Source organism: Amyelois transitella, chromosome 19, assembly GCF_032362555.1.
Source record: "Amyelois transitella isolate CPQ chromosome 19, ilAmyTran1.1, whole genome shotgun sequence".
Classification (NCBI taxonomy): Eukaryota; Metazoa; Arthropoda; class Insecta; order Lepidoptera; family Pyralidae; genus Amyelois; species Amyelois transitella.
Window position 1 is genome coordinate 259,134 of NC_083522.1, and position 26,814 is coordinate 285,947.

Sequence of the window (26,814 nt, forward strand, 5' to 3'; positions counted from 1 at the left end):
TCGGATTATCGATATTGGAGCAATCGATTTAAATACGGGCTTTCTTCTTTGGAGTATATTGTTTACCTATAATACGAAAAAAATACGAAAATGCAATTAGAGCTCCTAAAACACGAGTTTATCTGTAATTGCATTTTAAAAATCCGTCCATTAGATACCAATCTGACTTTTAATCCATTTCCGTGCAATTTCTAAGCAGTTTCATTGCTAATCTTTCAACACCTACTACTTCTCTACCTAGTTTCGAAGGGTTGTTTTAAAGTAAACAATAAACATACTCATACTAAGGAAAAGCAAGGACAATGTCAAATGGAATAAATACGTAAATAAAAGACTTGTTAAACATTTATGTACTTTTTAATGTACCAACAGAAATTTTATAGTACTGATTAAATTTTCATTTGTCAAATGTAACAAAAAAAAACAGACATAACCGTTATAGTTCCCAAAACTTAATTTACAGGGGAATCTAAAGGCAGCCTGTTTAAGAAGAAGAAAAGTCATGAAACTTATAACTAGTTTGCTAGGTCCTACCTAGCACTTTTGCGTTAGGTATAAATAAAAGTGCAAAATCGTCCGCATAAATGTGCACTTACTTTTGAACTTATCCTTATTTGGAAGTTTTGATTTTATCACAGAACACATCAAATCAAGTCGTCGTATCAAAACGGGCATGGGCATATCTTGATAGTTTCCCGCCCCTGTAGCAAAGCGTTATTTTGAAATTGTATTTATATATCTATTTATTCAAAACTTGATTGAGCCTCAAACTCACGGATATGTATGTAGGTACGTCGCATTTCACGTCATAATAAAAAATTAAACAGCGGTAGTTTTTGGAGCGATAGTTCGTGCCGTGCCACGGGGGCTGGGGTGGAAAGAGGCCATTCACGTATAACGCTGACAGAGACATGTCTTGCTAACATTCGTGAATAGCGCCGCAAGCCCTTTTTTAGCCATATTATTTTGTTAGGTAGTAGTAAAAAATCAATTTTAGGGTAGGCTCGGCACACATAGCTCCTACGCCCATGCATACATCCCACGCTACTTACATTTTTTTTAAATTATAAACATTTGCATTTTGTCTTAGGTACTTATACAGTTAATACAAATATGACGATTTTGTTACTTTTAATGCAGTTAATATTATATAATGAAACAGTCACGACATGTTTAAATGCAAAAAATTATTACTTTATGCGACTATAAGGAACTTTCAGAGTAAGCCTATCTTACACTCTACGAGTTTTTGCTGACGTCTATAACATATTAAGAATAGAACATCTGGTTATTAAAAGAAAAAATATACTTATGTAATAAATTGGTTTCACGTATTATCCCATATTCTAGTTCTAATCACAATTGGTCTTTTATGGTATTCTAACCAATTAGTCTAACTTAAAATACATAAAATCACGCCTCTTTTTCTGAGGGGTAGGCAGGGACTACATCTTCCCACTTGACTCGAACCAAACATTATTTACATTTTACGTTAAAAATGCAACTACGATTTATAAAGTTTTTATTTCTAAACGCTTGCAGGATTCTCTCCTCTCTCTCCTCGCGGGGTACATGGAGCCAACAGTCTCGAGAACCGAAATGCCACGTACAGCTCTCTGGCTTAATGATGGAATTGAGATTCAATTAGTGACCGGTCGCTAGCCCATCACCTACAAGAGGAATCCCCAAGTTAAATCGCCTATCCCTGCTATGCTATTTATGTATATATATATGTCGCAGGAAAATGAAGTAACCAGAAATTTCGCGAAATCCCTAGGGATATCACGAAATCACGGCATATGTTGAATATTCTTATTTACGACGCCTTCTTACTAAAATAGTCAGTGAAATGTCGTTTCACTAAATTAAATCTAGTGAAATGTCAGAAAAACGGATACCTCCGAGTAAAAATCGTCCAATGTATCTCTCTCCCTCTTTCTACCCAAACGGACACAACTGGGAGCGGAAGGAAGCCGCCGTTGAAGCGGCCGCCGCGTCACGAATATGAGCGAGGGCAGCTCATGCTCCTGGCAACGAAGCAGTAGGCGTTGGCACCGTATGGTTTTAGTGGGTTCAAGCCCCACATAACCCGTCCGGCTTCCCGTACCCGGCCGGGTAAACGAAGGTCTTTCCACACGTAAAAAAAGGGTTAGGTTAGGTTAGGTTAATCAATTAATTTTAAAAGGACTTAGGACGAACCTATTTCATTCTTTATTTCACTAGATTTAGATGAGTGAAATGATATATCACTAGATTGAAATAGTATTTTGTCATATCACTAATATTTTTTTTAGTAAGAAGATGTATTAAATCGGAATATTCACCATCTTTCGTGATTTCGTGGTATACCTAGGGATTTCGAGAAATCTGTGATATCCTCATTTCTCTGCGACATATAGGTACACTTACTTACATTATTATGTAAGTCGTGCCGTGTCGTGACCGATCCATTTATATGACATTATACACTTATACAAATTTTTGAACTTAGTCTTAAAAATATGTAACTTATACATACAAGATCTTAAAAATTTATAAACTATGTATATCCATTACATCTTACACTACGTCGAGGTAGGTAGACGCCCATTAAGTGGCTCCAATACGGCAGTGACTTGCATTCTATACTTAAAAGGCATACACATATGTACATACATACATGACATTAGGCAGCAAATTATTTAAAATTACAGGCACAAGTATGAATACACTAAATATCCATTTTATATTATTAACATTTGTATTAATGTTTCTAATGAATAAAGGTGCTCAAAGTCTACCATATAAGATAAAATTTGGCAATGAGATTGTTATATGGACTTACGAAAATCTAAGTAAATACCGTTCCTAAATTTTCTGAAAATTCGGTAATTTGCCGGGTAGCGAAGCCCCGGACAAATTTGAGTATATATAACTGATAGATAATATAACACTAATTTTTTAAGGTCTCCAATAGAATTTGTAGAAATCGGGAAAATTTCTATTCTAGTCACTGCAATTTGGACATAACCCTGATTTACGGAGCACTTGACTATAATAATAACTGTAAATTAAATGCTGAACACCCGCCCTCGTTCTTAACTAGTGACTAATAAATGTTACAAAATACTGAACGTACGTTCTATATATTCACTGTTTGATATGAACTATATTTATGTACACATCAATTACAAATATCGATCTTAATGTAGAAATCAGTTACTTAACATTTAGTTTTATGTACAAAATGCCATTTTGGCGAAAAAAAAATGTATCGATATCCTACAAATTGTTTATAGGGCCCTTAAATATTTTTATTACTATGCATTAAGGTTTGGATTTAATTCAGACTATTGATATAAAAAAAAGAAACAAGATGAAAACAATGACAATATATATAGTTTAAAAGAAGTAGAATTTTTTTACATATCTGTCGAAACAAAAATAAGTAATGTCAACAAATTTAAGTAGGTAAGTTATAAATTACTTTAAGTCAATTGAAAAAAAAAATTTAATTAACTTGATTAAATCTTTCACTTTCCAATCGCTGCCGGCAACGTTAATGGGATTTTATTGGGAATATTGATTAATTAATATTCAAATTAAAATCAAATATATTGTATTCACATGTGTTTATGATCGCCTTGATACTGGAACTTATTCATTTAATATATTACATTGGAAATATTCCCGACAAAATTTCCAGTAAATTACCGATAATATTCCCACGTGCCTGACAATTTATTATGAAATCAACAACGCACTACAACATTTGGCGAGGTGCTAGTTGAAGATATGTCGTGCCACCTTGGCTGTTCAACTAATTCATGAATGTTTGTTTGACATTTTAAAATTAATTTTAAAGTGGATTCAGTATAAATGAGTTACTGGTTGAATGTCTTATCTTTGTTCATCAGGTTATACTGGCGTCATTGGCCGAGAAGTTCCAGTAGATAGTGAAAAGTTAGGAGGCAGAAATGAAAAAGAAGAGGATAGAAGAAGGATAAAATGTAATATTTTGATCGGAGGAGAAGACTGGAGCAGGTGACCGAGTTTGTCGATCAAAGTTTACAGGAGATGGAAGGTGTGATAGTGATAAAGGAGTGTGAATGGGGGAACATAGGTAGTTAATAGAGCTTAGCGTAGCATGTCGGGCCCGAACTTCTGACCGCATAGTAGCGGCCTGAAATTCTTTACAAAGGTTCATCAGGCGATGCATAGAGGCAGGTTGTTAGGTGTGGCAGAAGACACATGAAAGCAGAGAAGACGCAATGGAGATGAGAGTTAAGAAATATACACACATCATACACATAGTCACGTCTATATCCCTTACGAGGTAGACTGAGCAAACAGTCTTGAAAAATTGACAGGCCGCGTTGAGCTGTTTGACTTAATGATAGAATTGAGATTCAAATAGTGACAGGTTGCTAACCTATCGCCTAAATGAAAAAACTCCAGTTTATAAGCTATTAAGGAATATGATCATTGAAAAATGAGTGAAAATGGAATGCTTAGATGATTTGACTATAGAGAGGATGAATGAAAGTACTTTGCAAATGTAAAATGACAATGTAAGATAACGGTGGAAGGGAAATGTCTAGACAAACGAACTAATCAAATCGGAGAAGTCAGCCCAGATCAAGAGTACCCTACACAGAGGTAGCATACAGAGAATAATAATTAACTATAAAGTGCAAAAGTATACAAGGATCGTTGCAAGTGGAAAGATTAAGTCTCAATTATGCTTGCAGTGGCAATATTCCCAGACGTACATCACAAATCACAAAATCATCTATATACATTAAATCTTAAAAAAAAAATTTTTTGTCAATTATAACAGACATACTGGAACGAAACTATTTTAGCACTAACGACTTTGAATCAACTTGATCAATTATTTATAATTTTAAGAAGTACCTACTTAATACAAAAATGTGAAATAAAAAGAAGTGTCAAATAAAACAGCGTATACAACTTACAAAGAGATTCTATAAAACTCAACACCTATAATCTAATTACACAAAGTGGACGAAATCACAGCATACAGTGGGCCACATCGAAAAGTACTTACACCACTATTATGGTACACTTTTTAGGTGGCTTACTGTACATCTCTAGACGCAGGCGGACTTTCACGCGATACGGTGACGGCGCTAGTGCGGGCCAAAGCCGGGGGGCGGCATGAAGTTGGCGGGGGGCGCAAACTGGGGGTAGTGCGCCGGCGGCAGCATGCACGGCATCGGCATCTGCTGCGGGGGGTAGCTCGGGGGGAAGGGAGGCAGCGTCGGGGGCGGCAGGAACGCCCGCGGACGGAACTCCGGCGCCATCACGTTCGGCCGGAACTGCGGCGGGGCGGGGCGGAACTCCGCGGCGATGTTAAGTGAGGAGGAGAGCTGGGGCGCCGCGCGGCCGAGAGCCCCCAGCATGAACCAGTGCGCCGCGACTGGGTCTACTCGGCTTAGGTATTGGAAGGTCTCGCATTCGCTCATTGATAACGTGACGCCACTCGCCGCAGTTGTGGGAACTTGTGCTGGTGTAGGAGTAGGGGTGGGCTGTGGATTGGGTGACGGAGTTGTAAGCACCGCTGCAGTAGAAACGGGGAGCGTAGTTGCCAGCAACGAGGTCTCAACAGGAGGCGTGGACGTGGGCAACGAGGTCGCGGGCTTCACAGGCGAGGACTCGGAAACGACCGCCGGCGTCGGCGACGGCTGGGGAGAATGTATAGGTGTTGTATGTTTTGGCGATATTAATCTATCCCGCGGACTGCCAAGTGCCGGTTCGCTGTTACAGTGTTCTACTTGTATACCAGCGGAGGTGGAGTCTATAGTGAGAGAAATCGCCGGCGGCAACAACGGTATCCTGTTAGCTATTGTTGCCACACGAGCCGAGGGTATCGAGTTATCAACAGCTGCGGATCGCGGGGAGGGGGGCTCAGGTGAGGAGAGGCCGGACTCGGAGCAGGTGGAGGGGTGGGGGGAGGGGAGGGCGGCGAGCGGCGCGGCGGGCGGCAGGCAGTCGGGCACGTGCCGCCGGTAGTCGTCCACGTAATCCAGCGCGATGCCGTTGTGGAGGTACTCGCTGATCTCCGCGAAGTTCGGCGTCGCGCCGTTCTCGAGCGCCGCGAACTTCGGGAACAGGTAGCACTCGCCCGTCTGAAACACACGGCGCGATTCGGTCGTGAGTACATTCCGAGGTAAACGCCGACAGAACTAACTTAAGACAGATAGAATGAATAAACTTACAAAGTTAAAGTTAAAAGCTTTTGCGAAGCTTGACAATGTCATGAAAAATGTCTGAAATTCAGTATCTGCCTTAATTTTTTCTGCAAAAGCGACCAGGGAAGTGTATTCGCAACCAAAAGTCCACGCGACGGCGACTTAAAATAATTATTGACGTTTGCGTGCACACGACAAAACCAAAACTATATCTGAACCTGCCCTTAAAACTATCATCCATATGTAAAAGTTTAAAAAATAAATTCCAAAAGAAACAAGCCAATATTTTTTACAATAGTGATCGCGAGGACAGTATTTTGTCATAGAGTCGTGTGCACGCGTCAGCCGCGTCGGTGGACGTCGCGCCGGTGTGTGACGCCCGGTACCGCCCCGTACATTACAACGTCGACCGACGCGAGTTCGTCCGCTTGCGTCTATCGCGACATCTATAAGTATTACATATTTATCCCTTACAGCGTGGACAGAGACAACAGTCTCGATACGATTGAAAGGCTAGGTAAAGCGAGATATGGGTTTATATATAAGTTGGTCCTCATCACTGATCATATGTATGTATGTATGTTAGCGAACAAATTTCAAAGGACGCAACGCATTAAAAAGTAAATAAAATTTCGACCAACCAAAAAGCCTTAAAAGTTTAAATTATCTTTTATAATACACAATTGGCTATATCGTTCCAAAGTTTCCAAATCAAACGGGTGATTGGATAAATTATTAACTATGACAAAAAAAAAATCTTTGCTTATTGAAAACAAAAATCTTTTTTGCTTTAATAAAAATCTTGAGTGAAGAATTAGAAATTGACAAATAAACAATCCCGCTGATTTTCGCTTCCATTTATATTGTTTTTGAAAATAAATGTATATGACAAGCCACGTTGGGCGCCACTGTGAAAACGTCGCAGGTAAGAGTGATGTGAGATAATTTCAAAATGCATGGAATAACTACAATCTTTATTAGAAATAGTTTTACAAATTTGAAGAGGGTGTGGATTTAGCTATAGACACGAGATCCAACAAGTAACCGCTAGAGAATAGAGGGCTACTTAACTTGGTGAACGCTAAGGTAGTCCAAAGGCAAAGGACTGGGCGCGTGAGTTCGCCTTTTTTTGTATCCTCCTTTTAGATTCGCTACTTATTAGTACATATACTATAGTGCAATATGGTTAGTTTCAGATTTCAGTTCCAGCTGCCTACCAGTCCGGCCAGCCTCCTACCAGCTGCTTGCCAATGCCCTCCAGACGCCTGCTCCTCAGTGCAGAGCAGTCGAATTTCTCGGCTAAATTATTCCTCAACACTCTTGACCTGACACCTGTGACGTTTCATCTAAACATCACAAATTGAGTCCAGAAAAATAGGTAATGAATTGAAGACTCCGGCCACGCGAAACTGTTTAGAGATAGAAAAGAAGACAAAAACACAGATGTCAAATGTAAATAAAAAGTAAAGAAAATATTAAGAACATTATTTGAAAAAACATAATAAATTTTAAACTTTTTTCTTAATCTAGCAACTGTTGGTCATTTTTCCATTTAATGGATCGTACAATTGTATTGTAAAAGAATAATAAATAAAATTATTTGGTCTTTCCAATTTTGTTATTTTTATGCGTTGTTCTTTTGAAACTTGCACGGATGTATTTATGCTCCAATCCTGAAGAAATTTTGAAAGCGCGATTATAATTATTCGCGACTAAAAGTCGTCACACGTCGGAAAATAAATTAAAGAATAACACTTACAAAATTTAAGAAACCCCAGAGTTTTTTATGAACCAAAAAATTTTGTCTAGAGATTTATTAATTTATCAAAATTATGCACACGATATTCTTTAAGAATACATGATTACACTAACTAAGAAAACGCGCGTATATCGCGGTTAATTCGCTAAGAAAATATTTGTATATTCAGTACCGTTATTAGTTAGGTATCTTACCATTATGTACGTAAAGTACATAAAACAAAAATATTTGCGTACTTGGTGAATTATTAGGAACTAACATATGATATGAAAAGTATAGTTTCAAAGCAAGCACCCTAACCGATACCTACATTTCCTACATAAAGTAGAAAAATCGCATCAATGAGAGCACATGCAATTAAAACAATAAAATTGCGTGAATGTGAGCATAGTAAAACAAATTATTTCTCGGCGCTTTGTTTAATTATTTTTGCTAGAGCCAATCTCCTCTGCAGCACACGACTAGTCACCGACGACACACTCGTTACACTTTCGTCGGAACTCGGCGACTTAGACCGCGGCTGTTTTATCGACGACATTTCTACAGATGGCGCCACTATAGAACTAGTTGGTGACTTAGTAATTTTTGCGTGTAAAGCTCTAAGCCTTGCGAGTCGACGCGACGCTTGGGAAGCGAGGGACGCTACGCTTGTCGCGTCGTCGCTTTTACTAGTTTCGTCTTTAGTCTTAGAATGTAGTGAGCGAAGTCGAGCTAATCGCATCGAACGCGGTGGGGATACTATAGGCGTTTCTACTTCTTTACTATCTTCTAGGCTGTTAAGACCATTGTAATTCCGATATTTCTGTTCACAAAATCGATCGTCCGACGCTTTATTAATACTCAAACGCTGTACAATTCCGGGACCGTCGTGTCCTAACAGTAGGCTGCTGAAATCTGTATCCAAATATCCGTCTAATTCATCATCATCCGGTTGCGGAGAGGGGCACTCCCAAGTCGGGAGCCTCTTCGCTGGTTGTCCGACAAGTTCCGAAGCTGAAGCTGAAATTTCGCTGGCGGTATCGTCATGGAACTGTGAGATGGTCGTGAGGAGGCCTCGGACGTCCGTCTCGGGATCCGAATCCGAGTCTGTGAGGAGAGGGAGGGTACTCACTCGGACGCAGGAGTCTGAACGAGGGTCCGCGTGGCCGGAGCGGATTAGAGCGGCGCTGATACAGTCGTCCTTCTCGGTGGACGTGTTCACAAGGAACACTTCGAGGATGTCCTCCTGAAAGATAGGACGGTGTAAGTATGACGTGGAAATGTAAGTAAGAAAGTTTGAAGATTTAAACATATAATTGAAGGCGGGCGCAGCAAGCAGCGCGGGCTGTGTCTCACCTCCCTGTCCAGCGCGGCCACGCTGGCCACGAGGCGCGCGTCGCGCACGAGCCGCAGGAAGCAGTGCGCGGCGGCGTGCGGCCAGCGCCGGCCGGCCGCGCCGGGCCGCACGCCCGCCAGGCGCGCGCGCACGGCCTGCGCCGGGAGCTGCCCCCACTGCCGCAGCAGCGGCTTGAGGCCGCGCGTCGCCACCACGTCCACGGTGCCGTAGTCCACGTGACGCACCTACACCGCGACGACACAAATTGAGCCTTATTTACACTACGATAGTGTTGTGATGATGTCGCATTTAAAAATAACTACCATCTGGTTTGACGACTACTGCCACTTGTATCACAAGTATACGAACAAAATCGACAGTGAGCATTGTCGAACCTCATACACAACCAGCGACAATGTCACAACGCTTCTGCAATTTTACGTAGCGATAATCTAATATTAGATTATCGCTACGTAAAATTGCAGATCCGATATATATCGGAAACAAACCACTAAAATAAATATAACAATGCCAAAACTACTTCATTTAATAATTCTAAGATCAGAAATGATAATGCCTCGATTCAATTAATATTATACCTACACAATTTTAACCTATTGTTAATTTATTTATTAACCTCTTAAAGGCATCAATTTATCATCTCACTCGCTCATTACAGGTTCGACACTAATTCCATTGAACTAATTAAATCATACTTTAGTGAAATATTACAGAAGGTAGATTTAAATAACATAAAATCGAAAGGAGCTAACGGAAAAATAGGGGGTACCGCAAGGTTCCATTTTGGGACCTTTTCTCTTTCTGGTATATATCAACGACCTGCCTTGTATGATTGAGAAACAGACTGGCATCGTGTTTTGCAGATGATACGTCACTAATCTTTAAGATGATCCGTCGTAGTGAAACCTGTGATGATTTAAATCACACTTTAGCCCCCATTTCTAACTGGTTTTTAGTTTACAACTTAATGTTAAATTCAAATAAGATGATGCCTTAAGTTTACACTTCCCAATGTGCGGCAAACAAATGATGATATTGTTAAGTGGTAATAGATATTATTTGTGGATAGTACTACATTCTTAAGAATAAAATTAGATTCGAATTCGAAATGACAAGCTCACATTTCGAAACTTTCTAAAAAGCGTAGTTCTGCAGCATAGCGTCTGCTATTCGTCGTACATATTAGGCATTTGACAGATGTAGCAACTGCTAAGCTAGGATATTTTAGTTATATTCATAGATTAATTGAGCACGGAGGCTTGACATTGACACTGACATAATTTTATATTCACATTTTTTTAAATGTAGGCAATATGCATTCGTCCATGATTTAGATTTAAGATATTTGTAAATTGACATCCAAATATTTGACATTTGTAAATACACATACGCTTTGGAAGCAGTAATATTAATTTTGAAAATAAATCAATTCTATTCTATTAACGTTCCAAATCCAAATTTTACCGAGAACCACATCCGAGACCATCAGTCCAATAATGCTCTCGTACAATATAAACTCACCTTAACCGTCTCGCTATCAATGATCTTGACGATGAGCGAGCGATGCCAGTCGCGATCGAAGTAGCTAGAACAGTAGTGACCCAGCCGTACGGCCCCGCTCGCTAGGAAGCGGTCCCGACCTTCGCCATTCGTGTAGTATTCACTGGAAATAAGATATTCATTGTAATACTTATTTACAGGCAAAATCACTGAGAAATATTAAAGTAGGTGTTCTTCCTCCAGAATGCATTGTATCCGAGCACCTTATCGATTCGACTACCGAGGCACTAAATTCCCATTGTATACTAGGTTTAATTTATGACTAGTGACTACATATTGCCACATTCAAATTTACATACATACATAAAATCACGCCTCTTTCCCGGAGGGGTAGGCAGAGACTACCACTTTCCACTTGCCACGATCTCTGCATACTTCCTTCGCTTCATCCACATTCACAACTCTCTTCATGCAAGCTCTGCGGTTTCGGGTACTCTCGACTCAAATTTAATTCGATTTAAAGTTTTTTTTCGTAAAATTAAAACATCACGTCATTAGATAACTTACACTCCATTTTTAGGTTTTACTCCTTTAGTGAACAATAAAGCATTTACTTACTTACTTACACAACAATATTATTTTCCAACAATTGTCATAAAATGTGGCCGTTGTTCACAGGCCTTGGCAACACTCACGTCATCTGGTCCATGATGTCCTCCATCGCGATGTGGTACAGCTCCCCGAGCCGGATGAGCCAGAAGTGCGAGGGGGAGTACACCTCGCCCACCATGACGTCCAGCAGCGCGCCCGCCTCCACGTCGCCCAGCGGCAGCGGCGGGATGCTCTCCATGAAGTGCATGCAGTCCACGGGGAACACGTCCGGGTCCTGGTACGATAACAACGTTATATTGTCATCTGCATCATCGTCATTAAAAAAATCAAAGTACTTCAGCAGATGCTCTTCCTAATATATAAAATAAATAATCAATAAAAATGCAGAAGATGATTTTGTTTTGTACTGTAAATCTGTATAAAGTTTGAAAAATCTTTCACACTATGTGTGTATTTGTTTCCATACAAAAGTAGCGGAGGTCAGACAGGAGTCCCGTTGTGCCATAAATGTGATGGAATACATGACTAACCTAATCCAGCCAACATTATAATAAAAAGCGCAGTTCCGGTAACTCTGTGAGAGGTGAGAATGTTGCCGACACTAGCGACAGAAGGAAGTTGACGTCCGATGAAAATGCTGCAGTGTAGTTTGTTCCGCCGCTTCTTCTACACATGCGCTTTGAAAGCAGTAGTAGTTATAATTAGATTTAAGTGATGTGACGTCACTAAGTGATACCTTGTATCCAATTTTGAAAATAAATCTATTCTATTGTAGAAGATGCTCACGAAATCAATGCCGGGCAAGGCGTCGTCGGGGTCGACGTGGCAGGCCAGCGTGGAGCCCCGCGGCGGGCGCGCGGCGGGGCGGGCGGCGGGGCGCGGCGCGGGCGCGCGGCCCGGCCGCAGCCGCCAGTCGCCGGTGTGCTCGGGCCGCGCGATGCTGAGCCGCCCGTCCAGCGTGCAAACCAGGCTGATGATGCTCGTGAACCCGAACCGCCCGAAGTTCAGCTCGCGCTGGTGCCGCTCTCTATGTTACATTGGGTGATTATTGTTTTTTTTTTTGGCCGCTAACTGGCTGGACAGCAAACAAAGTTAGTGACATACATAATATGGCATGGAGTTGCCAACCTTCTCGGAGCGAACACGGCATGTTATGAAAAAACCGTTATGATCAGACCGCAACAAGGCTAACTCAAAAAATATTGCCATTATCGGAGTAATGAGAAAATTTACTAAAACATAAATTTGTAACAATTTTTCAACTTCACAGTTCTTCTATAGGTACCATAGAAATCTCGACGTAAAATCTGAAAAACTTAACCCCTAATTGTTTTTGATTTTAAACAATAGGGTCAAATTTAGCCTGTAAACCCACCTGTAAAGCCTCAACAGTTGCGTGCACCACACTCCCTCGGGATGGCTCTCCACAAGCTCCACCACCTCATTCTTCAGTTCTTCTAAGGCCATGCCCTTCTTGATGCTGTTGCCTGGGACACCGACAACTTCTATAAGTCATTGCGTGCATATTGAACGATTTAATAACTGTATCATTGACTTTGTGATAATACGTTCATCAGTGACTGTACCTTAAGCAATTACTTAAATTTTGGTATTCGATTTACAAAGTAAAGGTAATACAATTTCTACAAAAATGCGTCACAGAGAATTTAGATTCTGGACTGTGCAACCACATACGCTACGGCTTGTTGTAAATAAAAGGATTTTTAATTATCTTATATGCTACATAATATAGTATGCAAAGCACTTAGTGGCAAAATAACGAATACAAAGTTACTTTATTTCATTGATTCAGATCACATCATGTCACAATTATGTTCAAAGCTTCAGAGTTAATAATACTCACTAGACGCAGTCTGCCTCCCAGAATCATCATCCGCAGATGACAGCTTACCGTTGACAGAACTGGAACTGTCCAAATACTGGCTGTTGTACAGAGGAGTCCTCTTCTTTAAGAAGTTACGGACTGCATCACCAGAGTTTTCATTATTATGATCATTTGTTTCAACTTTCTCTGGAGTGATTCGTGCGGGGCGACTGTTTCTATTATTTTTGTTGATTTTTTGTGAACTTTTTATGTTTTGACAATGGTTTCTTTCATATGTGACTTCACATGAAGATTCTATGTGATTATTGTTCTGAACTACTGGGGATTCGTCTTTATTATGATTGACGTCTGCTTTCGAGTTTGGCGATGTCCTAATTTCCTTCCTTTCATCAATTGCTATGGTAGAATTATAAGGTTTGACTGAATTAATATTACATTCTTGGAATGTTTTCACAATCAGGTCAGGCCCTGAATTTGTATTTGCCAACTGTGGTATCGCCCCTGGGACGCTCCGTCTTTTGCCTTTACTGCAATGTTGTAATGGTGTCACTTAGATTAAATACGCAAATATATTATTCTGATTTCTATGATTCTGACATTTTTAGAGTTCCCTACCTAAAAGGTAAAAATGAGACCCTATTACTAAGTCTCAGCTGATTGTCTGTTCGTCTGTCTGTCACCAGAATGTATCTCATAAACTGTCATAGGTTTAAAGCTGAAATTTTCCCATATTTTTTTTTGTTTAGAATGCACGAAGGGTTCATTTGTGAGCGAGTCCGACTGTATTTTCGGCATGGCTGACATGGCCAGTATTTATTATTTATTCCTTCAGCCTTCTATCATGACTGACAGTAGCAGGTAATTAGAAAAAAAAAACAATATTTATTAATAAATAAATAAATAAATAAAATACGGGACAAATTACACAGATTAAGTTAGCCTCGAAGTAAGTTCGAAACTTGTGTTACGAGATACTAACTCAACGATACTATATTTTATAATAAATACTTATATAGATTAACATCCAAGACCCTGGCCAATCAGAGAAAGTTCGTTTCTAATCATGCCCTGGCCGGGATTCGAACCCGGGACCTCCGGTGTCACAGACAAGCGCACTACCGCTGCGCCACAGAGGCCGTCTATTAATAAAAATTACCAATGTTTTGAACTAAAACTAGAGTAACGTTTCTTAATGCTTGTCCGAGTGTTGGCCTATCTCGAGCATAAGGTTTTATCTACCCAGAAATATAGTCAGAATAAAATTGAGTAATCAACTTACAGTTTGACAGACGGGTTTGATTTCTGTTTCTGCACAAATTTGTCAATATGCTTCAGTGTCTCTGGCACAATCAGGGTGAGTGTAGGATTGTTTGGTGCACCATGAAACTGTGACAAAATATCCATATTTTTATTTATTTCGTTGGTACAGCTTGGTTTGTTTTTCACACAATTATTAGAGCAAGAAAAATTAGGTAATGGAAGTCAATCTTGTGAATTACTGCCAGTATCATGTGAGCAGATGAGCCAGTTTTAAATAAAGTTTCGAAACAACAAGTTATAATAATAGACAGTTCAATGTTATCAGACTAATACGCACACACTTATAGCAGGCTAACGTGACATTTGTCAGCAGAAAGTTTATATTACTTACGATAAAGCAATCACTGCACCGTTCCTTGAGGAAGGCGAGGGGCTCCTTGTAGCCATACTTGGCGAGCGGGATGGGCGCGCCCATCATCTGCCGGTAGTCGCGCAGCAGCGTCCGCATGTCCACATGACTCGGGCTGGACACCACCAGCGACCGGAACACCGACTTGAGCTCTTTCAGGTCGGCATCCATGGTCGATGCGCTCGATCAGCATAAACTGAAAATTTAAAACTTTTTTCGGGTGGAGATAATCATGAGAGATAAATAGAACTTTTTTAAAGAGTAAACAAGAAATGTACACAATGTGTAGGTAAGTACGTAAAAGTTATTTATGTTGTCGAAGCATGCTACTCGGATTGTTTACAATTGTTGTTTTTGGCGTTAATTTAATAGTGATCCAATATCACCAATAAACAAAACAATAGTCAAAACTCACGTGAAATGAAAAAACACTCGGAAGTAAGCTTTAAAACAAAGTGAATTAAATTCAAAGATTAAATTGTATTTTTTTCTGTGTTTTACACTCACTCAGTTGCTGAACGATTTATTTGCTTAGATGACATTTTAATATTTTAGTCAAAACAAAAGCACAGACATCTGCAAGTTATAGAATAATCGCAATGTCACAATCGGTACATATGTTATGAAGTAGTGGCATGTCAAACCAGTGTCAACTGTCAAACCCGACCCGAATTGATTTGTTTTCGAAAAATTAAAGTTTCTTATTTCTTACGTAAGGATAAAGTCTTTTAAATAAAAATAATGTCCTTCTTCCTAAAGCGCACTGCCGGAATGGCGGGCAATATGAGCAGACTTATTTTGAATAATATGAGGCCCGCAGCAGTACAGCAATTTGCAACGAAAACTGATCAAACAGCAGCATCAGTGGAGACACGACCAACCTTTGCTAAATTAGATCCCATGCAGAAAGCTCAGCTCATCGATTTCGGTAAATACGTCGCAGATTGTTTACCCAAATACGTCCAAAAGGTGCAGCTAACCTCGGGCAACGAACTCGAGGTTCTGATCCCACCTGAAGGTGTCATCCCCGTGTTGTCGTTCTTGAAGGACCACCACAGCGCGCAATTCGTTAATCTCATTGATATCGCTGGCATGGACGTACCCACGCGCCCGTTCAGATTCGAGATCATCTATAACCTGCTTTCATTGCGCTACAACGCCAGGATCCGAGTCAAGACCTACACAGACGAGCTATCACCAGTAGACTCCGCGAATGACGTATTTAAAGCTGCTAATTGGTACGAAAGAGAGATTTGGGACATGTATGGAGTGTTCTTCGCCAACCACCCAGATTTGAGGAGAATTTTAACTGACTATGGTTTTGAAGGCCACCCATTCAGAAAAGACTTCCCATTGAGTGGTTATGTTGAGGTTCGTTATGATGATGAGCAGAAGAGAGTAGTGGTGGAACCCCTGGAGTTGGCCCAGGAATTCAGGCGTTTTGAGCTGAGTGCGCCATGGGAACAGTTCCCCAACTTCCGAGGCAATCCAGCCGAAGAGGTTGTCAATCCTGGAGAAGACAAACCCAAGAAAGAGTAGATCACTACTCTAAGTGTAGTTGTTATGTACATAAATAAATTAAATTATATTGATATCAACCTCTGTTTTATTTAAATCACTTTTTTATCTTACGTTTATAGTTTAAGTATCTAGTTACAATAATACCTAGCTGTTAGGTTCCGAGAGGTCATACCTAGCCCAGTGTCTTCAAAAGGGTTGTTCATACATACATAAAATCACGCCTCTTTCCCAGAGGGTTCTTCAATTGTACTTGGAGACTGCCGCAGGTCACTTCAATTTGTTGTTTTGAAAATTTCCAATTTCTGTCTTCTGAAGGCTGATCTTCATTTCTGACCTCCATGGCAGTCCTACCAAGGTCACAAGGGTTGTTTCGTGTAACTAGGGACCAAGGTTTTTGGACACCTTGATAAAAGGCAGACCCTAGGCTCCTTCCCAGTAAGGAACATTGACGATGGAGAAATAAGACAAGTCACCAAAGAAAATGAAAACAAACTAATAATATCAACACATTTATTGAACCCCGATCTTAAGTACCGTCTACCGTCGGTACCGGTACCGCTTGAAGTGGAACCACAGCTGGAAGATGTTGTTGTGGAAGTGGCAGCGGAAGCCGCGCTTGTACGAGTACTCCCACTCTCGGTTCACGATCTTGAATGCGATGTCCTCGTACGGCGGGCCCGCGTGGAAGCGCAGCACGGCGAAGTCAGGGTTCTCGGGGCAGGGTTTCTAAAAACATAAGACATTATTAGAATCCTCGTCAGTTTCGGGTGCACTTGACCTGACCTATTGACAGGACGTGCCCATACATGGAAATACCATATGAACTAGATAGAACTGGTTAGTAGACTAACGTTTTTTAAAAAAACAATTCATATCTCATTATTTCTATTACGACAAAAAAGAGCGTTTTTTGAGAAACAAACTTTGAGTTCCGGTTAAGATACCACGTTATTATCATCCTGATTAACTTGTCTTTCTCCTTTAAGTGGCACTCATATACAAGCACCACTGTGCTTAGCTGAGGTCATGCTCCCTATTAAGTAATTTATAACCTTTATATGAATCTCAATTCAATCAGAAAGCCAAACAGCTGAACGTGGCCTATCATAATTTTCAAGACTAACCCTGTCTACCCCGCAAGGGATAAAGACGTGATTATATGTATGTTACCCAAACCAGGATCATGGTTAATGACGCCCACCGAGCTCCCCATCAGAAATGTGAAGGTATAACCGAAATTAACAGCATAGAAAAGAAAAAGAAATAACTCACCAGGGAGAACTCTGGGGTAGCGTTCTTGTCAATCAAGTCGGGATAGAAGATGTTGAACTTGTACCCCTGCACGATCTTGGGCGGAGGGTTGTCCATGTCATAGTGAGTCTGGTTGTATTTGTTCCACTCGAAGCCAGTGTGCACCCTGCAATGTTAAATACAGTTATAGCATATGCCGTGTGACTCTCGGCACCAATACAAAAAAGAATAGGACCACTCCATCTCTTTCCCATGGATGTCGTAAAAGGCGACTGAGGGATAGGCTTACAAACTTGGGATTCTTTTTTAGGCGATGGGCTACGGGATACCTGTCACTAGTTGAATCTCAATTCTATCGTTAAGCCAAATAGCTGAACGTGGCCATTCAGTCTTTTCAAGACTGTTGGCTCTGTCTACCCCGCAAGGGATATAGACGTGACCATATGTTTGTATGTATGTAATAGAATATGTCACATTTGTTATTTTTATAGCCTCTGTGGCGCAGCGGTAGTACGCTTGTCTGTGACACCGGAGGTCCTGGGTTCGAATCCTTGCCAGGACATGATGAGAAAAGACCTTTTTCTGTTTGGTCTTGGATGTTTATCTATTTAAGTATTTATTATAAAATATAGTATCGTTGAGTTAGTATCTCGTAACACAAGTCTCGAACTTACTTCGAGACTAACTCAATATGTGTAATTTGTCTTGTATATTTATTTATTATTGGTTACACCAGACACCCCTATAACCGATTTCACAAAAAATAAATATCGTAATCCAATTATTTCATTTGCAAACGAATTTTAAACGCTTTTATAGTCATAAGAGTCTTCTACTTATAAGAGGTACCAAGTCAATATAAATCATTTTTAATTTTCAAAGTAAATCTGAGTCTAATCGTATAATCAAGTAATGAATTGGCATGCTTGTAATGGTGTCTACTAATACATTCACATGTTTGTTCTGTCAATTTTAGATTTGTTCTGGCGTCTGGATGCATTTAATTGGTCGTTTAGTTAGATGATGCATTTGGGCTTCATTCTGTAGAATTTTGCTTATTAATATTCATCGTTATTGTCGGCTTGTGACGTAGATATCACTTCACACCTGTAGCTGTCCATAATTAGAATAGAATAGATTTATTTACAAGGTATCACTTATTGACGTCACTTCACTTCAATCTAATTATAACTACTACCGCTTCCAAAGCGCATGTGTAGAAGAAGCGGCGGAACAAACTACACTGCAGCATTTTCACCGGACGTCAATTTACAAATATAGATCTCTTAAAACTAAATCATGGACGAATGCACATTGTCTACATTAAAAAATGAAAAACTAATTATTCCGAAGCCTGGGGGATGCTGCTCTACAGCCGTCATGGAGTCTCACCTGTTGAAGTATCTGGGCTTCCTGGGGCGGTACTTGTCGGCCCACAGGCAGGGCTGGTCGGGCAGCGCCAGCTCGGCGCCGAAGGGCGCGTGCTCCGCGGCCTGGGGGATGCTGCTCTACAGCTGTCCTGGAGTCTCACCTGTTGAAGTATCTGGGCTTCCTGGGGCGGTACTTGTCGGCCCACAGGCAGGGCTGGTCGGGCAGCGCCAGCTCGGCGCCGAAGGGCGCGTGCTCCGCGGCCTGGGGGATGCTGCTCTACAGCTGTCCTGGAGTCTCACCTGTTGAAGTATCTGGGCTTCCTGGGGCGGTACTTGTCGGCCCACAGGCAGGGCTGGTCGGGCAGCGCCAGCTCGGCGCCGAAGGGCGCGTGCTCCGCGGCCTGGGGGATGCTGCTCTACAGCTGTCCTGGAGTCTCACCTGTTGAAGTATCTGGGCTTCCTGGGGCGGTACTTGTCGGCCCACAGGCAGGGCTGGTCGGGCAGCGCCAGCTCGGCGCCGAAGGGCGCGTGCTCCGCGGCCTGGGGGATGCTGCTCTACAGCTGTCCTGGAGTCTCACCTGTTGAAGTATCTGGGCTTCCTGGGGCGGTACTTGTCGGCCCACAGGCAGGGCTGGTCGGGCAGCGCCAGCTCGGCGCCGAAGGGCGCGTGCTCCGCGGCCTGGGGGATGCTGCTCTACAGCTGTCCTGGAGTCTCACCTGTTGAAGTATCTGGGCTTCCTGGGGCGGTACTTGTCGGCCCACAGGCAGGGCTGGTCGGGCAGCGCCAGCTCGGCGCCGAAGGGCGCGTGCTCCGCGGCCTGGGGGATGCTGCGGCGCGCCAGCGACTCCAGGGCGGCGCTGCTCGCCGGCGCGGCGGCGGGCTCCGGTGACGGCTGGGGACAATGCGGGAACAGTTAGTTAATGTTTGACTTGGAGCTTTGATTGAAGTTCAGGAGCTACACCACAGAGACACCAATAAAAACATACTCGTCGGAAATCCTTATGTGTTAAAGATCACCTGCAGGACAAAAAGCCTACGCTGTTTTTAAGACAAAATTGATAAAAGCGCCTCTTTTTACTTTTCTAATATGAACCACTGAATATTTATTTCAACGATAATTCTCCCGTTTGTATCCTTAGTTGTTACTTCGGAGACCTGGACGATCAATTATAACAAATCTAGTTTATTTGGCGAAATAACTAGTAATTTAGTTCCTTTTAGGTACTTATTTTATTTACTACGTCATCGTCCCCGGGCAAGGTCAGCAGCGAAGCACATTTACTGAAAATTCTTCTTTAATAATGTAGGCCACTATATAAAAGGTCCACTACTTAACCTACGTGGTTTGACGAGATTACTAGTTATTCTATTTGCACCACCAACTGAAAGCAAAAAATTTAACGCCACCTAAAAAAAATCAACGAATTTACCTACAAAAGATTTTGGCATACAGGTTTTTAGCAAATACATAAAACTACTATGTAGTCCAGACTTTTAATTATACGTGATATTTCAATAAGATTAATTCAGTAGATAACCCGTGAAGGGGTAAAATACAAACAAATAAATTCATTTTCGCATTTACAATATTTTTTTATTTATTTGGTCTACCATTGTTTCAATGAAGAAACATGATCTACAATCTAATACATATATTAATTTAATTTCTTAATGTGCAAACCATTTAATGTAAACACCACATACTCAAATTCTTAGTTGAAAACATTAATAATATTGAGTAAAGTTCAAAAATTTGGAATAATTTTCTTTCAATTTGCAATAAATTTTGAAAATATTACAATAAAAAACATAGTAGATATTGTGTTAGTCGGGACACTCACATTAGCGGCCAGGAAGTCGGCGTGCTGCTTGCTGGCGTTGGCGGCGTGCAGGGCGGCCCTGAACAAGGCCACGCGCCGCTCGTCGTCCCCGGGCGAGGCCAGCAGCGTGCCGGGCTCCAGGCCGGCGGCGGCCAGCAGCGGCGGCGAGTAGCGCCCCGCTTCGTACAGCGCCTCGCACGTCGCGGCCGACTCCTCGTCCGAGCCGCCGGAGCCCGAGCCCTCTGCGGCGGCCGCCGGCTGAGATGTGGACGGCTCCGGCCTGGTGATACGGAACATTCTGTTTTGTTCGACTAAAGGACGTAATATACATACATACCATCACGCCGCAGAGATCCACTTACTACGATCCTTACAGACCTCTCCCGCTTCCTCCACACTCATACATAGGTACTCCTAACATCTCTCTTTTTCAAGGCATTTGAAATTATGGTCTTTGAAAGTTCGACGGGGCCAGCCCTGGCCTTCGAACATCGAACCGCAATATCAATTTGTATAATAACCTGATTTATTACTATGTTCTGACGTGCGTATTTTGAACATAGTACACGCACTCACATTAAAAAGATGAAATTTTTGTCATTTGATAGGAATTTTGGTTTTTTAATTCGTTTGCTTATAATATTAGGTATACTCTTACTGTATCCATTTTGTAATTGGCTTTACTTATAGTATAAGTAACAATGTATATATAAAATAAATTAATAATTCATAAACGATGCTCTTAAGATGAGGGAAAACTTCGTGAGGAAGCCTGCTATAACCAGGCAACCGGATGTATAACCATGATCCAATACAGATGAAGATACCGACTCGTGTTGGTGGGCTGGCTGGGCGGGCGGCGCCACGCCCTGCTGCAGCTTGAGCAGGCGCAGCTTGCGGCGCAGGTTGTGCTGGTGGCGCGCGCGCAGCCGCGCCCGCGACATGTGCGCTGCGACGTTACAGATTAGCTGGTCAATAACTAGTTCTACATTCATTCATGTTTTTTAATGTACACAATGTGCATTCGTCCATGATTTACATTTAAGAGATCTATATTTGTATATTGACGTCAGTGTAGTTTGTTCCGCCACTTCTACTACACATGCGCTTTGGAAACGGTAGTAGTTATGATTAGATTTAAGTGATGTGACCTCAATAAGTGATACCTTGTATCCAATTTTGAAAATAAATCTATTCTATTCTAACAGGCACGCCCACTCTGTACCAACGCTCTTCACATTGCTAATTATTCACTTAGCAAACTTTCGAGTGTCGTGTGGTTCATGGCACCAATCCAAAAAATAAAAGGACCACTCCATCTCTTTCCCGTTGATGTCAAAGATACGCATATAAACGCGGGATTCTTATAGACGATAGGCTAGCAATCTGTCACAAAAAAATAAAGCCTAACTGTTGACCTGACAGGCCACGTGTCAGTCTATCAAGATTGTTAACTCTGTGTTCACCCAACAAGGAATATAGACGTGATTATATGAATAAACTTCCGACTCTGTTAAACCGTAAGGGATATAATATGTATGGCTAGAGTCCGTAAAGTGTACACTGACACCATAGGAAGACAATCCCCTTTTTACAGCTAGCATATGCTGAGAATGCTAAGATGATGCCACTTCTAACAACGAATATCTGTTTTTTTTTTCAATGTGACGTAATTTCAAACGTAACATGCCACTAGCCAATCACAGTTCAAGGATTGAAGCATAAATACAACCTTAAACTCAAACTCAACATTGTTTGTCGCACGGTTCCCCAAACATCACCTGAGCCTAGTGATGTACGTCTGAGAATATTCCCACTCCTGGTAATTTTCCATTTTCAATTTTCCTGGTAACTTTCGGGACACAATAGTTTTTGCTTTTACCTTTAAGTTGGCTGAGCAAACTCTCCCAGTAGCCGATATCCACGCCGTCTCGCCTGCCGCTGATCTTCTGCTCGATTTGTGTTTGTAATGCTTCTAGTTGCTCGCCCGTCTTGCCTTTGAAGATCTGAAACAATTTGGCTTTGATATGATAATAGTTTATTATTATATACTTTAAACACACTAGCAGCTCATTAAGCTGATGCGTGTGAATTTTAATTGCTTCGCTTTAATTGTTCGCTTGGAGATTTTAAAGTTTGTCTAGCCGATTCTTAAAACAATTGACTGAAGGAGCAGTTGTCTGCAACAACACGATTAGGGAGAAAATGTTGTACCCAGTGGATTCTTTTTAGCATTCGTCACACATAGTCATACAACTTACTGTCTTTTAAAGACTGAAAGAAATATAATTTATTTTGCTAATAGGCGAAAGGAAGAACCAGAGGGCGGGTTGGTGACCGCAGTGTCTATTGAAGACACTGCATTCACCAAGCCGCCAGCATGGTGAGTATGGGTGGAATCCCCCCCACTTCTGGGGAAGGAGTCCCAGCAGCCAGCAGCTGTAAGCGCTGACCTGCGTGACGTCGGCGGCCACGGCGCGGTGCACGCCGTCGCGCGCGCGCAGCGGCGCCGCCTCGCGCCGCAGCTTGCCCAGCTCGTCCAGCACGATGGTCTGCACGTCCTCCCAGTACGGCTGGTTGCCCGCCTTCTCCAGCTCCTTGTACACCTGCCCCACACGGACAAACATACACATACATAAAATCACGCCTCTTTCCCGGAGGGGTAGGCAGAGACTACCTCTTTCCACTTGCCACGATCTCTGCATACTTCCTTCGCTTCATCCACATTCATAACTCTCTTCATGCAAGCTCGCCGGTTTCGGGTACTTTTGACCTGACCCTTTACCAGGACGTCCTTAATTTGATCAAGATACGTAAAGATTAAAATTATTTAAAAATAAACATCACCGTAGGAAACAAACCGTATTCTTCTGCTGATAAGGCAGGGAAACATCCAGGGTTAACGTAAACCCGAAAAGAGAAAAACTCATACTGTATAAAGAAACTACACGCAAAATTTAAGTAATAACTGTAGATGCAGTAGTTTTGTTGCGCATTGACATTAGTCAGTCATTCACTTTTTTCTTTCATATATTTTAGAGAAAAAGATAGAAGTAATAAATTATTATGCCTGTTAGTGCCAAAATAAAGTCTGTTTTTCATCAATCTCATTCCCAAAAAACGCATATCTAACCTCTGAAATGATATCATGTTGTGACTACTTAAAAGAAAATTCTAAACAAATGTCTCTCACCTTGATGTCTTCCAGCAGATCCTCAAGATCCTGTGCCTGCAGCCCATTCAGGTAGGTGTAGGGCTCGTGCATCTCCAGCGCGTCCACACACTCCTCCGAGCTCACGTACCACGCTAGGAGATCTATTGGTTTGGCTGCAAAGAAATTAATATTTCTTAGTTGAATATATTTACATGTTGTGATGAAGTGTTCTTGATTGGTAGTTTAATCTACAAACAATTTATCGACAGTTACATCATTCATCCCACATTTTTTTATATCCAAGATACTGGGCGACAGGATTTTTCGACAGAAAAGCTTAGTTTTAAGTTTAAAATGTCGGCCGAGCTCCTAGACTACGAATGTTGTCAACTTTCAAAAATCTGTACATTTAGGGAACCGACTGACTGACTCAGACTAGAGCCATTTCGTGTAACCATCTCGTAGCAGATTCTATGCAGCTGGGCACGCACCGCGGCCGTCGCGGATGCGGATCTGCGAGCGCAGGCGCGCCTGCTGCAGGTGGAAGGCGTCCTCCTGGCGCGCCCAGCTGCTGAACTGCTGCGCCTCGCGCGCGCGCGCCGCCGCCGCCGCCTCCGCCTCGCGCGCCGCGCGCTCCGCCTCGCGCTCCAGCCGCCGCTGCTTCACCTGACACACCATAACGATATTCTACTACTTCAAGCAGTTGTGGCATTGGGGAAAAATCATAAACAAACAAATGGTCTAAGAACTGGCAATATTTAAGAACTATTTTTTTTTTCTTTTAGTAACATATGTGTAATTTATCCCATGTATATATATATAAGTATTTATTTCTAAGATTTTTGAAATTATCCAAAAAAAAATTAAGCATTCTACGTAGAAGCTGATAGACCTATAAATTCTTTTTTTTAAAACAATATTTAAATTTTTAACAAAGTTGCTAGTAACATGTCACTTTTTGAATCTCAATATCATAAACCTTACTTTATACGAAATACGAATACAGGTGAACATAGCTTTCCACTCTTTTTGAGATTGTTGGCTCTATCTACTCCATAAGGGAAAAAGAAATGATTGTATGTATATAGAAACAAGAAAAACATACCTTCTCCAGTTCAATTTTGTTCTCCAACTGTTTTTGTCTATTCAATGCTTCCAACTCATCCCTCGACACTGACTTCACACCTTCTTTAGCCAGTTTCTTAGTCCACACAAACGTGTTGGTGAGGGCGGAGTCCCCGAATGGATTGTCCTGGTTGGTGTAGCACTGGTACTCATTGTCCCAGCCCATGCGCTCTCGTCTCCGACGCTCTTTCTCCTGTTTCTCTTTAAGACGGCGAGCCCTGCAATCAATGATAATTATCTGTATGATGTCCACAAAAAAATAAGAGTAGTCACTTTAAAGCATTGCTTGATTATAGTGTCTATCTAACTTTGTCAGGTTGCTACATTTTTTTGCTATCTATCTAAATTTGCTATATAAATAGACTGGCACTAAGTAGATCTTTACAATTTAAGTAATCCTTTTACATAAAATTATTTAACAGTCAAATTGGTAACTATATGAGACCAATCACACCAATTGAGTTAATCTTACAATAACTTTGAGACTTGTGTTGTGACAAAACATTTAAGGCCAGTTGTGATCTGATGAATAGAATAGAATAGAATAGAATAGATTTATTTTCAAAATTGGATACAAGGTATCACTTATTGACGTCACATAACTTAAATCTAATTATAACTACTACCGCTTCCAAAGCGCATGTGTAGAAGAAGCGGCGGAACAAACTACACTGCAGCATTTTCATAGGATGGTTGATGAAATCCAGGAGCTTTTCCTTCAGAATGAAGAAACCAACAAGTGTTTCTACCAGGCCATCAAAAAACATATTCACTTCACTATTTAATTATGGACTGATGTAACAAAAACCTCTAAACAAAACTTACCTCTTCTCTTCTGGAGTTTCATTGGCTTTTTGTGCCTCTTTTTCCTTTCTTCTCTCTTCTTTCAGCCTCAGCCGCTCAGCCTCCAGTCGCTGCAGCAACTTCAATTCCTCCTCATCACTGTCCTCACTGCTACTACTACTACTAGAAGAGTGTCTCTTCTTCTTCTTTTTACTCTTCTTGTGTTTCTCATGTTTATCTTTTTTCTTCTCTCTACTCATAGATCTGTGTTTTGACCTCTCTGGCGAGTGTGACCGAGATTTCCTGTCTTTGCTCCGACCCTTGCGGTCTCGATAACGGTCTAAACTGCGACTCTTGGAACGATCACGACGTTTGCTTATTTCTGAACGTGACGACCTGAATAAAACAATTTCCTGTTACTGTTGCAAAACCTTGGGAAATATATACTAATAAGCCGTTAAAATATAAATTTCCTTATGAAGTTGTATTTCCACATATGTCGTGAACAATTATTACCAAAAGAGTCAATGATATATGGTAGAGGAACTTAGAAATTAAGGAATAAACTTACATGTTTTACGAGACGTAGATTGTGTTTTTACATGAGTAAATAAATTATACTAAACAACTATAATTCATTCACACACAAATCTTGCACAAATTCACATACTAAATAGAAATACTATACACAAATCTAAAAGCAAAATAGGTATGTGATTCACACAAACAAAATAACCAACAATCCACCAAGACCAACAATATTTGGCCAGCCTCCAGCCGCCAGTTAACTGATAGTGACATTGACAGCACTTAATTTGTTTTTTAACGTGCTGTCGATATCAAAAACTAATCAATGTCACTGGTCTGTCAAAT

At 41.3% G+C, this 26,814-nt stretch overlaps 3 protein-coding genes across 3 annotated transcripts; 1 reads left to right on the forward strand and 2 right to left on the reverse strand.

The window, feature by feature from the left end:
- Window positions 1-349: 349 nt before the first annotated feature.
- On the reverse strand, window positions 350-15,496 carry LOC106136582 (uncharacterized). The gene is made up of 11 exons (XM_060949472.1): window positions 15,332-15,496; window positions 14,899-15,112; window positions 14,527-14,633; window positions 13,266-13,774; window positions 12,777-12,888; window positions 12,188-12,428; window positions 11,485-11,675; window positions 10,811-10,952; window positions 9,289-9,513; window positions 9,065-9,178; window positions 350-6,131 (listed from the first exon to the last, which is right to left on the reverse strand). Exons 2-11 carry the CDS (start codon window positions 15,085-15,087, stop codon window positions 5,133-5,135), a joined length of 2,829 nt encoding a protein of 942 aa, XP_060805455.1. The 5' UTR covers window positions 15,088-15,112; window positions 15,332-15,496; the 3' UTR covers window positions 350-5,132.
- A 38-nt stretch (window positions 15,497-15,534) lies between these two features.
- LOC106136593 (NADH dehydrogenase [ubiquinone] iron-sulfur protein 3, mitochondrial) lies at window positions 15,535-16,514 on the forward strand. The gene has a single exon (XM_013337190.2). The coding sequence runs from the start codon at window positions 15,658-15,660 to the stop codon at window positions 16,453-16,455; it is 798 nt and encodes a 265-aa protein (XP_013192644.1). The 5' UTR covers window positions 15,535-15,657; the 3' UTR covers window positions 16,456-16,514.
- A 419-nt stretch (window positions 16,515-16,933) lies between these two features.
- Window positions 16,934-26,714, reverse strand: LOC106136591 (splicing factor Cactin). Its single transcript, XM_060949698.1, has 12 exons — window positions 26,513-26,714; window positions 25,984-26,337; window positions 25,139-25,376; window positions 24,525-24,699; window positions 24,073-24,206; window positions 23,333-23,485; window positions 22,762-22,885; window positions 21,711-21,828; window positions 20,901-21,159; window positions 19,776-19,951; window positions 17,710-17,854; window positions 16,934-17,163 (listed from the first exon to the last, which is right to left on the reverse strand). Coding segments are annotated over exons 1-12 (2,067 nt in total). The 5' UTR covers window positions 26,515-26,714; the 3' UTR covers window positions 16,934-16,974.
- Between the last annotated feature and the right edge of the window lie 100 nt (window positions 26,715-26,814).